General features: G+C 34.2%; 1 protein-coding gene across 1 annotated transcript in view; it reads right to left on the reverse strand.

Annotated features, from left to right (window-relative positions):
* LOC145287829 (acyl-CoA dehydrogenase family member 10-like) overlaps window positions 1–13,396 on the reverse strand; it is a 116,429-nt gene that overhangs the window by 15,565 nt on the left and 87,468 nt on the right. Inside the window, exons 16-17 of the mRNA XM_080135735.1 lie at window positions 9,881–10,018; window positions 3,620–3,710 (exon numbers count right to left, since the gene is read on the reverse strand). Of these exons, the coding sequence (XP_079991861.1) occupies window positions 3,620–3,710; window positions 9,881–10,018 (229 nt within the window). The remainder of the gene's footprint in view (window positions 1–3,619; window positions 3,711–9,880; window positions 10,019–13,396) is intronic.

Here is a 13,396-nt window from a genome sequence, read left to right on the forward strand (position 1 = left end):
ATCAGACAAAGCCAAACTCTTTGTCAAGAACTTTGCAGATAATTCTACCCTTTGCGATCAAGGCCGCCAACCCCCAATATTTCCTCCTGTATCAGAAAACACGCTATGTGATATACGTATATCTGTACGTGATGTTGCCAAGCTAATCAAAAACCTTGATTCCAGTAAAGCAACTGGCCCTGACGGTATTCCAATTATAGTACTCAAAAAACTTCAACCTGAACTAGCGCCCATACTTACAAAACTGTTTAAACGTTGTCTTAAGGAGAATAGTTTCCCATCTCCCTGGAAAATTTCATCAGTATGCCCTGTATTTAAGAATTCAGGTGATCGCTCATCACCCTCTCAGTACAGGCCAATAAGTCTCCTGTGCGTCATGAGTAAGTTGCTGGAATCTGTGTTAAATACAGAAGTAATCAACCATCTCAACAAAAATAACCTTCTTAGTGACACTCAATATGGTTTCCGTTCTGCTAGATCTACAGCAGATGTGCTTACAGTTATATCTCATAGGATTAGCAAATCTCTCGACGGAGGCAACCTTTCTAGGGCAATTGCTCTTGACATATCTAAGGCCTTTGATAGGGTATGGCATAAAGGTTTACTTCATAAGATCTCTAGCTATGGTATTGCTGGAAATGTCTTCTCAATTATTAAATCATTTCTTTCTGATAGGTTCATAAGAGTAGTAGTTGAGGGGCAAAAATCAGAAACTCACAGTATTAATGCCGGTGTCCCTCAGGGGTCCATCCTGAGCCCAACTCTTTTCCTGATCTACATTAATGATCTTCCAAATCACATCCTTACATCATTTGTAGACATCTATGCTGACGACACTACCATTTATGGTACCACATCTAAGACAGTAAACGACCAAGTTCTCTCCAATTCTCTCTCCTCTGATCTTGAGCACGTAGTACAATGGGGTAAAGAATGGCTGGTTACTTTTAATGCATCTAAAACCAAGCTTCTCTCTTTACATCAACATTCTAATCCACATCTGACATCAATTGAAATGAATGGCTCTCGTCTTCAGGAGGCCTCAAGTTTTGACAAACTTCTTGGCTTGACCATTACTCCTGATCTTAAATGGAACACGTACATCAAATCTGTTGCCAAGGCCGCTGGAAAAATGGTGGGATCTTTCTATCGATCCGGTAGATATCTCACTGATGATGCTATTCTCTATCTATATAAGAGCCAGGTACGTCCAAGGATGGAATACTGTTGTCACATCTGGGCAGGAGCTGCTAGAAAGGACTTGGCCTGCCTTGATAAAGTTCAAAATAGACTTCGTAGCCTCGTAGGAGATGTCCTTTTCTCCTCCTTGCAACCTTTATCTCACAGAAGAGATGTTGCGAGTTTGTCTCTGATGTATCGTTATTTTCATGGAAAGTGTTCGAATGAGCTTCAATCTATGGTCCCCTCTCGCCAAACTTTCACAAGAAACACTCGTCTAACAGTAAACACTATCAATAATTCCCCCCACTCTTTATCTGTGCCTAAACCTAAACGTAGATTCCATGAACAAAGCTTTTTTCTTAGAACTGCACGCCTGTGGAATTGTCTTCCGTTTTCATGCTTTCCGGCTGACTACAATATGGTTGTCTTCAAGTCTAACGTAAATAAGTTCTTGATGAGCCGTTCCATATAAGTTATCAACTTTACCAAATTTTCATTACTAATGATTACTATAATGTCCAATTTCTACTGTACACTCTTTAACCCTTATCCTTGAGTGGCCTCTTGGCCTTGATAATGTGGTGATGCCTATGTAAAAAAAAAAAAAAAAAAAAAAAACAGACGTTATAATTTCTCCTTGTTGATCTGGGTTTTTTTAATATCCTGCTTGGCTGATGAGGACAGGGTATCGCACATGCTTTTACATATTGTATGATAAAATTTGTAATAAAAAGAAAATTATACATATATATATATATATGTGTGTGTGTGTGTGTATGTATGTACACACTAAAATCAATACATAATTTATTATGTATACTCACTAGAAATTCTCACACAAGTCAGCATTAGAAATTACTAACTGATATCATCAGTGGTGTTCCTTGGATTCTTGGTAATAACAAGCTCCTTAGATTTCTAGTACTCTCAATTTCTTTGCATTATCACAACAATTACTTCTATTGATTTCTCACTGACAATGATCATTAGCCTTCACCAGGATTTTAGTGGCATTCCAGTACTTTCTGCACTCATCTCTTCTGTTTTTTCATCATCCTTGACAGTGTGATATTAGTTGAGGCTGATACCTTTTTAAGAGGTGAGGAGATGGAGACATAATTGCAGAGTTCAGTGTACTGCTTTTAGCAGGCAGTCGTGTCTCTTGTATTCTTTTGGGGGGCTAGTTTGCTGTATTCACTTATGTGGTTTATCGTTTCGTCTCTTTATACACAGTCTACATTCACTGTCTTCTTTGGTTTTATCTATTTTAGCATAATGTTAGTTTTAATAACATTGTTTTGTCTGTGGTTGCTATATAAAAAGCTTTTTTTATGCAGAAAATGATACAAGGAGACTTTTGCTGAGAGTTTTATTTAGAAACAATTGACTCTTAGCTAATTATTTGGTTCTTAACTTCCTAATTTAATTGAAATGAGTGACGTACACAGAGAAGTATTGAGTCAACATTTTGCTTAGATTATCAAATTTTCTTCATTATCGGCCAACTTCTTCACACAACCCATGGCATACTTGCATTATTCAATGTCTCATGATTGGCTTCCAGAGACCGATCTGAAAACTTTTGTTTCTTTTGTGACGTCATTTGTCTTCATTCGATTTGTACCTTTGTTTTGTCTCTGCCTCATATCTCATCTTTACGTCACCTGTTTCTGGGAATGATTGCTTTGCAGATAGGGTTATCATTAGATGCATTAAGTGTGACCCTTCCCAAAGTGCCCACTAACTAAGTTCATCACAATTGACACAAAATTCCTAACATGAGAGACAGGTGCAACTCATTCAGCCTACACCAAGCAAGATAATTCAACAATGGATTTGATTTCCAGAATCTTATTGAAAGTTTTGTAGCTTGCAAATTTGTCACAGGTCAATAATTGGTTGATGCTGGTAGGGTTTTCTAAGTAAAAGAGTATGATGTTAGAAAGCCCCAAATCATTAATAAACCCATACCCACTACACTGATAATATGTTTTATTTCATCTCTATGATGTATAAAGCAGAAGAAAACCCATAACATTTTTATATAGCATAATCATGCTGACACTCCAATTCTCGTTAGATCACTAAAGTTAAACATCACTGGGCCCAACCAGTTCTAAAATGGATGACCATTTGGAAATACCAGATGCTGTATGTACTCTCCGCTTATCTCAGCATTGTTTCCAGTCATCCTGAATTTCTTCTTGCCACTCGAATCAAGCAATGCCAACTTGGAAGAAGAATGGTTAGAGATCATGCAACCTTTGCTTCACAATTCAGCACATGCCATCTATCATCCCACCAGCATGATCAGATAGTCTTCAGCAGACGAACGTCCATAATTTATTTTACAAATTGTACTACTACTAGTATTGGATCATAAATTTCTCTTTGATTAAGCAGCGATTTGTTTTGAAGAGGAATTTTATTTACTTACCAGACGTCCACCATTTATGCCCATTAATCACATAATGATCTCCATCTTTAACGATGGAAGACTGAATATTTGTTGCATCAGAGCAAGCCACCTAGAAAGAAAAAAAGAGCCAAGAAACAGATACTTAGTAATATGTTCACGTGTATTAGTTTGGTGCAAAAATAATATTGTGTTTTGACGTTCAAGTATATACAAAAAAAAACATTATTTTGCACCAACCAATACAACATATATAAAGTTCAATGCAATTTTGAAGGTTTTATTTGAGTTAATACTGGATGAATTGTGACTTATTAGTACGGCTGTGACAACAGCATATTCTTTTCATTGTTTTGACTCAAGTATATATCCGTTAATATCTTATATGTTTTTATATAGACAGATGTGGTTCTCAGTTGATTAAATGTGTCTAACTGTGTTGGATTGAGAGTCAAAAGAATGAAAAGAATATACTATTGTCACAACCCTACTTATGAGATCAACATTGGTACATTGTGTGCATATATATATATATATATATATATATATATATATATATAATGCTTATATATATAGTCTTGAAAATTTTTCGATCTTCAAAACTACATGAAAAAAACCTTTGAGTCCCAATGAAAACCTCCCTTAAAAATAAAACAAAAATGAAAATTTCCAGATATAGGATTTAGGTTTTTTATCCAGATTAATTCATTACTAATCTATTCTGTTATTAAAAATGCTCTTCATCTTTGCCCCAGAAAATGTATTTGTTATATACAAAACTATTATATTTTGTAAAATTCAAATGAAATTCTTAAATCTCATCGAAACCACTTCCCCATAACAAATCCCTTGCACAAAATTTTCAATAAAAATAACTTGCAGTTACTGTGAAAACTTAGAGATGATAATAAAAGCACATCATAAAGCACTAAAGAAAAATAAAATCAAATTGCCAGCAACAAAAATAAAAACACTATAAATAATAATAACGTAAACTCTAATAGCAATTACCTAACAGAAATAAAAAAATTATTAATGAAAGAAAAATTTGTAACTGTAGAACTTGTGCACTTACAACAAAATAAATGACTAATCAAAAGTATTGTTTACCAAGCCACTGTATGTGCAAAAGAAATCCTGATTAACAAGGAGTATTATATAGGTATGATTTCCTAGATTTCAAAACCAGTAATAAAGACCAAAAAAGCACATTCAGAAACAAAAAAAATGCAGATTAAAAACAGTACTTCTGACACATTACTAGAAGTTCGAAGAAAGCAGATATTCGACAATAGCTGAGTGGAAAATAATGACAGGTCATTACATGTAGAAATTTAGATGAACTGTATAGATTATGTCTAAATGAGAAATTTGAAATTCTAAACTTTAATGATCCCAAAAACCTATTAAACTGTAGAAGTGAAATAGCAAACAATTATATACACAGAATAAACTTTACTTTAGGATAATACATAAGTAAAAATAAAAATTATTAATAATAAAATGTTCTCCTGGAATGCACATGTTAAGATTAGCTTAAGTATTAATTCAACATATTCACAAAAGAAAAAGGTGTGTCATTGTATAGAAAATGGAACAGTAGGATAATCAGCAGCTGTCAGCCAAACCTTGTCCGAGTGAAACATGGCCGTTGGGTGATGAACACTTCAACTAACAGGTGGAAATGAAAATAAATCTGATAGTTAGCTACACTAAGCACCATGTAGATATATAAAAACATGAATTCTATACATTTTAGCCTGATGATTCCTTACAGGGATAAAACACAGAAGATTGTGTGTTGTCTTAAGGAGAATTGCTTCCCATCATCCTGGAAAATCTCATCAGTATGCCCTGTATTTAAGAATTCAGGTGATTGCTCATCCTCCTCTCAGTACAGGCCAATAAGTCTCCTGTACGCCATGAGTAAGTTGCTGGAATCTGTTAAATACAGAAGTAATCAACCATCATAGCAATAATAACCTTCTTAGTGACACACAATATAGTTTCCGTTCTGCTAGATTTACAGCAGATGTGCTTACAGTTATATCTCACAGGATTAGCGAATCTCTCAACGGAGGCAACCTTTCTAGGGCAATTGTTCTTGTCATATCTAAGGTCTTTGACAGAGTATGGCATAAAGGTTTACTTCACAAGATCTCTAGCTATGGTATAGCTGGAAATGTCTTCTCAATTAATAAATCATTTCTTTCTGAAAAGTTCATAAGAGTAGTAGTTGAGGGGCAAAAATCAGAAACTCACAGTATTAATGCTGGAGTCTCTCAGGGGTCCATCCTGAGCCCAACTCTTTTCCTGATCTACATTAATGATCTTCCAAATCACATCCTTACATCATTTGTAGACATTTATGCTGACGACACTACTATCTAGGGTACCACATCTAAGACCGTAAACAACCAAGTTCTCTCTGATTCTCTCTCCTCTGATCTTGAGCAAGTAGTACAATGGGGAAAGGAGTGGCTGGTTACTTTTAATGCAGCTAAAACCAAGCTTCTCTCTTTACATCATCAACGTTCTGATTCCCACCTGGCATCAGTTGAAATGAATGGCTCTCGTCTTCAGGAGACCTCAAGTTTATACAAGCTTCTGGGCTTGATCTTTACTCCAGATCTTAAATGGAACACTTACATCAAATCTGTTGCCAAGGCCGCTGGAAAAATGATGGGATCCTTCTATCAATCCAGTAGATATCTCACTGCTGATGCAATTCTCTATCTATATAAGAGCCAGGTACGTCCAAGGATGGAATACTGTTGCCACATCTGGGCAGGAGCTGCTAGAAAGGACTTGTCCTGCCTTGATAGAGTTCAAAATAGACTTCGTAGTCTTGTAGGAGATATCCTTTTCTCTTCCCTGCCACCTCTATCTCACAGAAGAGATGTTACGAGTTTGTCTCTGCTTTATCGCTATTTTCATGGAAAGTGTTAGACTGAGCTTCAGTCTATGGTCCCCCCTCGCCAAACTTTCACAAGAAACACTCGTCTAGCTGTAAACACTATCAATAATTCCCCCCCACTCGTTATCTATGCCTAAACCTAAACGTAGATTCCATGAACAAAGCTTTTTTCTTAGAACTGCACGCCTGTGGAATAGTCTTCCGTTTTCCTGCTTTCCATCTGACTACAATATGGTTGTCTTCAAGTCTAACGTAAATAAGTTCTTGATGAGCCGTCTCACTTGTTAACAAATTTACCGAATTTCCATTACTAACGATTACTATATTGTCCAATTTCTACTGTACACTCTTTAACCCTTATCCTCGAGTGGCCTCTTGGCCTTGATAATTGATGCCGCCTATGTAAAAAAAAAAAAAAAATGCTTAATTCCCATATATTTTCATAACTTTACTACCTAGTTTTAGAGACACATGAAATAATAAGAAATATTGTTGCTATCCACTTGGACTTCTGGAATTAAATTTTATTGGAATCATTCATGGATATATATATATACTAGCAGGTAGCAGGCTGCCCAGCATTGCCTGGTCTAGGATACACTTAAATATGATATTTTAATTCATGCAGATTACATATTTATTATTCTCTAGTGATTATTATATTGTACCCAATATACAGTAGTGATATCAAAAGTAAAAAAAACATGAGTTGGGTGCCATCAGCTAGAATCGAAACCAAAACATACAATTCTCTGCATATAAATTGTTAAAAAATAATGTTGTTTAACCTATGAATGCAGGTTTGTTTTAGTCAATTACTCCTGCCAAGGTCAACTGTTTTATTTTCAATTTTGACCCCCTAGCTAGAAACCAAAAAGAAAGTGTACTACAGATCCAAATACTCTAAATATTAAATTTCTACTCTATAAACCAAATATTCAGAGACGCATTTGGCAGAGACTTTTTGTACACACACCAACAAGGTCATATATATGGGGAGACAAATAGAAACATTAAAAAATTCCCTATACATATTTTAAATACACCCCTCTATCTAAACAAACATAATATAAAGAATAACCGAAAAGACTGAAACGAAAAATCACAATACTAAAATCCAAGAATCCAAAAAATAAATATCAAAATAGAATAAAAGCACCCCTACCCTTATTTCAGAAGAGCTGGTTCTCCCCCCCCCTCCTCACACATACACATTAGTAACGACCTTGGATCACAGTCATCTGCCTAGGGAAGCAAATAACCTCATAATACTATAAAACAGTACACACATTCTCAAACTAATAAAAGAAAGCACACACACACACACACCCTACCCTAAAGGAAAAGAAAAAAACACAAGCAGAAAGAGAGAGTGAGAGAGAGAAACACAACACAGGAGCTACCACAGCTGAGGTCAGTGGCCTCGACCCAGCCCAATAAAAGAGTAATAAAAATTGAACATTCCAATGAATAGTAGACACTTACACGCTTCCACCTCTTGGAAACACTTCAAATGAACTACGAAAATGCTATTTTTACATCTCCAACACATTTGAAAATAATTTCTGACGAGGACGCTTCACAGAATGTCTGAAACGCATTAAAAACGATTTCAATGATTTAAAAAACATTATTACAATGATCTAAACATAATTCTCAATGAAAAACCAAGACACAGAATAATAAAATAATGTTAAAAAATACACATTGTTGATGACTACCCCCTTATTTAAATATATATATATAGATATAGATATAAATATATATATAAATATTTCTGTGTGCTGGAACATTTTCATCTTAAATTCTATACAATTATGCAGAATATAGAAACTATGCATAAATAGAATTCAGCATAATAGTGAAATGAAATCAATCATCTAATAAGAAACTATAAAAAATAAATAATACTCGTTTTTCAAAGGAATATGCAAATTAGTTAAACCTCATGTAGTTGCTCGCATATTTATGACTGAGTATATCAAGAAGTGTGTTTAATAATTTTTAAATACAAAAAAGAAGGCCTTTAATATCAATGTCAGAGTGAGAAAAAAGTCAACATATATCTTATATAAAGAGTGTTCTTTTAGAGGCGATGAACTTTAAATTAAAATAACTCACAGAAAAAATATTGTTATTATACAAATATGTGGTTCATTCCAAAGATTAATTTTTGCATTTATAATTTAAATACAATTATGGCTTGTGTGTATATGGTGTAATCTAGATGTCCAATTTTTACAAACTACGTTATATGACACCCCGAAAACCATGTTTTACCACAAACCGAGGGATGCACATATTGCCGCAAACTTCAAAGGACTATTAAAATTCCAGGAAGTTTGGAATTGGATGATTACTTCTCTTCATATTTTATTTCTGTTGAACCTGTTACTTTGTCTGGATTATACTTTTTCCAACAGTTAAATATTCTGTGAATATTATTGTTATTGCTGAAAATACAACTTCGGTTGTATTTTTGCCAAGAACAGGTTGAATGTTGTCTTCTAGGTGGTCTATTGTATTTGGTCTATCAGCATAAACATGGGACTTTACATATCCCCAAAGAAAATAACTTAATGGGATTAAAGTGCAAAAACTAGGTGGCCAGTTGATAGGTGCATTTCATGAAATCATTCGTTCATCAAATCTTTCTCTCAATAAATTGATAATATCATTCTCACTTTGCAAACGCCGTTCAAGTGTCAGTCTCTGCATGATGAATTGCCAAATAAAGCTGAATTCAAAATAACAGATAGTTGCCAAATTTGTAATTAAAGAAAATGGATTTGTCAATTTAAAGTTCACTACCTCTAAAAAAAACAAAAAAAAACACCATATATATATATCTATATTATCTTGTTTGGAAAAATATGTTTAGATTTTAGGTTTTTGTGGGGGCGGTTAGCAAAAACTATGCATGTTATTGACTAGCTTTGTTTGGCGTAAAGAACACGCTTGAAATGGGTGCATATGCTAAAATAATTGCTAACTTCCATTTGTATGAAGACGCCATTGTTTTTTATTAGTGATTATTTCAGCATATTTCATGCGTGTTCTAAAGATTACAAGTATAAAAAGATTTTAACTGAAAATAGTTCCTCATTTTCTAATATTTAATAAAATCAACAAAATAAAACAATTTTCTAGAGCATTATATTCAGGCCATTAGACTGCGATTTTACCACAAAACTTTCCAAAATTCTTTGCAATATACAATACCAGAAGACTATTCCATTTCTCATGATCTTTAATGATCGATTGTATTTGTTTTGAGGTGCAGCTAATCAGAGAGTTTATTCCATGCAAATGAGACAAATATGAACAGTGCAATACATAAAGGAAAAATGGGTCAGCCATCTTACCATTGGTTCAGTCATAGCAAAGCAGGAACGGATGTCGCCATTAAGCAATGGTGTCAACCAAGTTCTTTTTTGTTCTTCACTTCCATATTTTACCAAAACTTCTATGTTTCCAGTGTCAGGAGGACTGCAATTAAAGACCTAATTAAGAGAAAGAGAAAACAAAATGCAGTTATGTTTAATGTATGTAAATCATTGTTTCATGCTGGGAGGGGAGGATAGGATTTAATTTTTTTCTGTTGAATTTGTTGAATTGAGCCACATGGTTGTTTCCTCAAAAAAATTACTTACAAACTTCTAATAATAATTGCTTTATTGATTATGTTATTATCTTTACTATTAATAAAATTCTAAATGTTTATTCATTTATTTATTTATGTGTGTTTTAGGCAGACATACAAACATACATACACACTAACAGACATTTGAGATTTATATATATAGATGTGTGTGTATACCAATAAAACTTTTGAACAGATGCACAGAATCAAAACATTCTTTTTTTTTCCCTGAAAGGTGTGAGTCCCTAGATTGTCCTTATCTATGTATGGTTCATAACGAACAACCCTGAGTCACACAAAAGCCTAAAATAAGGGTTTTTAGGACCGTTTCATTTTTGTCAAAAAAGTTACCTGCCCATGTCAACGGAACTTAGCATTGTCTGTATACAGTCACGGTAACATCTTTCGGCATACAGACAGGACTTGTAGGCAATGGATAACGCGCCTGACTATGGATCAGAAAATTCCAGGTTCGAATCCTGACAAGTTCGTAATAATTTTAACCATTTTTGTCTCCAACGTTTATTCATTATCCTTACCCTTAACTAGGGTATTTTTGTTTTTTCAGTGATTTTGTTTTCTGCATATGGGAATTTACCATACTCCGAATTCACAGGGTAAGCGTTGATGGTAAGACGATGTTGAGTGTACTCGATTTTGTGTGCCAATGTGGTGCAGCCGCTAGTAAGAAATAAATAGTTTAAATTCATACTATTTGGATTATTCAGATTGTTCTCATCTTAAGTGTTATTTGCACACCATTTTGGTTGATATAACTTCCGACCTTCTTCAGGTGTATCTTGGCAAAACTTGGAAATCTGCATGGAATTTCAAATGAAACTCTTTAGAGGAATGCTCAACAAAATAGAGGAGTTAAAGTTTCTTTTAAACCTTTCCTTCTCCTCCAACAGAACAGATACTACTCTTTGAAATAATTATTTACAGAAATAAAAAAAATTAACATTTACAACAAATTAGGCATAAGGCAATTGGGGGAAAAAAATAACAGTGGCATTCACCCTAGGTGGGTTGAACTGGATTGGCCCCAAGGGGAAAGTGTCTAGTGAATATAAAATTCACACAGTTCCCAATCACTTGTTTATTCTGGTCAGGAGAGATGACAATTTTATGTTCTTGCAGTTCTTACAGGGGAGTATCAACATCTTCCTATATACAGTATCTGATATTCCCAAATGGTGACCCATCTGGTACTGACCAGCTACAACATTGCTTAACTTTAGTGATCTAATGAGAACCGGTGTTTGAATATGATTATGCCATTAAAGACTTACAAATATCAATCCTACTTTTCTCAATAATCACCAAAATACCACATTCACACTAGGGGGCTAACCTACTTAAGAGATTACTAAATTGATTTTAAAATTTTCATTGTTTTTATAAATATACATATATAGACTTTATTAGTTCTTTTTTGTTATTTCTTTTTTCTTTTATTATTTTTTTCTTTTTTACTATCTTATTTTTTATTATTTCTTACTTTTTTCACTTTATTTCTTTTATCTTTTTAGTTCTTTCTTTTTTTTACTTTATTATGTCTTCTTTTTATTTATTTTTTTTATTTTTACACCCTCTTTTGTGCCTTCCTGAAGTAAAGATTGTCATTAACTACACTTTCTGATGATTGTTTTATTATTTTGTTTTCCTTTTCAGTCTTGGTGATTGGATGTTCACCCTTCCTATTGCCTCTCAAACACTCCCGCACAAATTCTTCAACCATTTCAGGAAGTCATTTTTCTTTCAATAGCTCCTGATAATTTTATAGTGTGGAGGAGGAGAGGGAGACATAATTTCTTTCTGAGGTGGAATTGGTCATTTTAAGTCCCTCCTTAACTTGAAAATAGAAAGGTGGCAAAGTTTATGAGGCTCCTATGGCCCATAGGTATCTGTGGTATGGGTAAGTGGCAGGGCACCTTAACTGCCTCTATCACTGGTTTCCTTTTTCACACTGGGGTCAGTCAACAGTGTTGGTTAGAAACAGATCTAACAGTGTAAGAAGTAGCAATGCATGGTAGCAATTTCACTTACTCCATTTGTTGATTTTACCACTATCAAGTGATTTATTTACTCCTCTTATCTTTAATTAAAGTGAAATGTGAAATGTGCCTTGTGCTTGTTTCATTTTTAATAAGTCTGTGCCCAATTATCAATTCAAGTCTGGAAAGAGATATATAATCTCAGCAAGGCTTTTTAACTCATTTTAATGGATAAGTGGACCATGCTTTTTAATAGCATCTTTAGCTTGTTTGCTAGAGTAACTGTTAGATGAATGGCATATCAGATAAAATACTAAGTAAAATTCAGTTATAAGCGACTCTCTTGGCAGTTAAAGGTTTCATCCTCATTGTGGGCAATACTAAGAATACAATTGTGAATTACTTAAAATTTATACTCGGTCATGACTGATGAAACCAAAGCATACTATCTCCATATATTAAATAAAGAGTTTCATTCAAAATTCTATGCAGATTCTGAAGTTTGAGAAAAACATTACCAAGTTCAACAAGATATAATACCTGATGAAGTTCAGGGGTTACATGGGACAAAACTTTGTGAGAACAGTAATCCAAACAATACATAGCATCTCTCAGTTCACCTTTTTTTACTTATCAAAGACTGATATTTTTAGGAGCAAGACCTCCAATCCAGTATTGATCTACCCCTAATCCCTAATTTTCACTATGCATCCTATTTCCAAGACCTGGTTGGTGAGTTTATATCGCTGTGGTCCTCTACTTTTTTGGAGTTTTGTTCTTTGGTTCATTTTCTCTTTGACGAGCCCATTTTAAGATTGCTTCCACCACTGTCCTAACACTCATGTCATCTGAGTTCAATTTTCCACTGTGGGTTCTTTTTTGACGACTTGACATGATTACATGCATGTGTAACTGGCTTCTGATCGAGCTGATGATTGGTGGGTTTCGAGGGTACTTTAGTTTTTCTTTTCCTGAGACAAAGTCATTTACTTCTTTCTCAGGTAACCATGGGTAGTTGCATTCTAGCTAAAAATCGCTAATACACATTCACTGTGGTTTATTTGCCGAAATATACCCACAAAACTTACTTCTTACAGCTTTAGTTGATTTATTATCTAGAAACCATTTTCTTCGACCACTTCTTGCTGTAGGGTTTGATTTTGAGAACCCTTAATCAAGTATGAAAAGGTAACTATCTTTGTCACATTTACAGGGAAATCAGGTGAATGTTGTCAACATCT

Source organism: Euprymna scolopes, chromosome 1 (genome assembly GCF_053919585.1).
Source record: "Euprymna scolopes isolate OS-2025 chromosome 1, ASM5391958v1, whole genome shotgun sequence".
NCBI classification, from domain to species: domain Eukaryota; kingdom Metazoa; phylum Mollusca; class Cephalopoda; order Sepiida; family Sepiolidae; genus Euprymna; species Euprymna scolopes.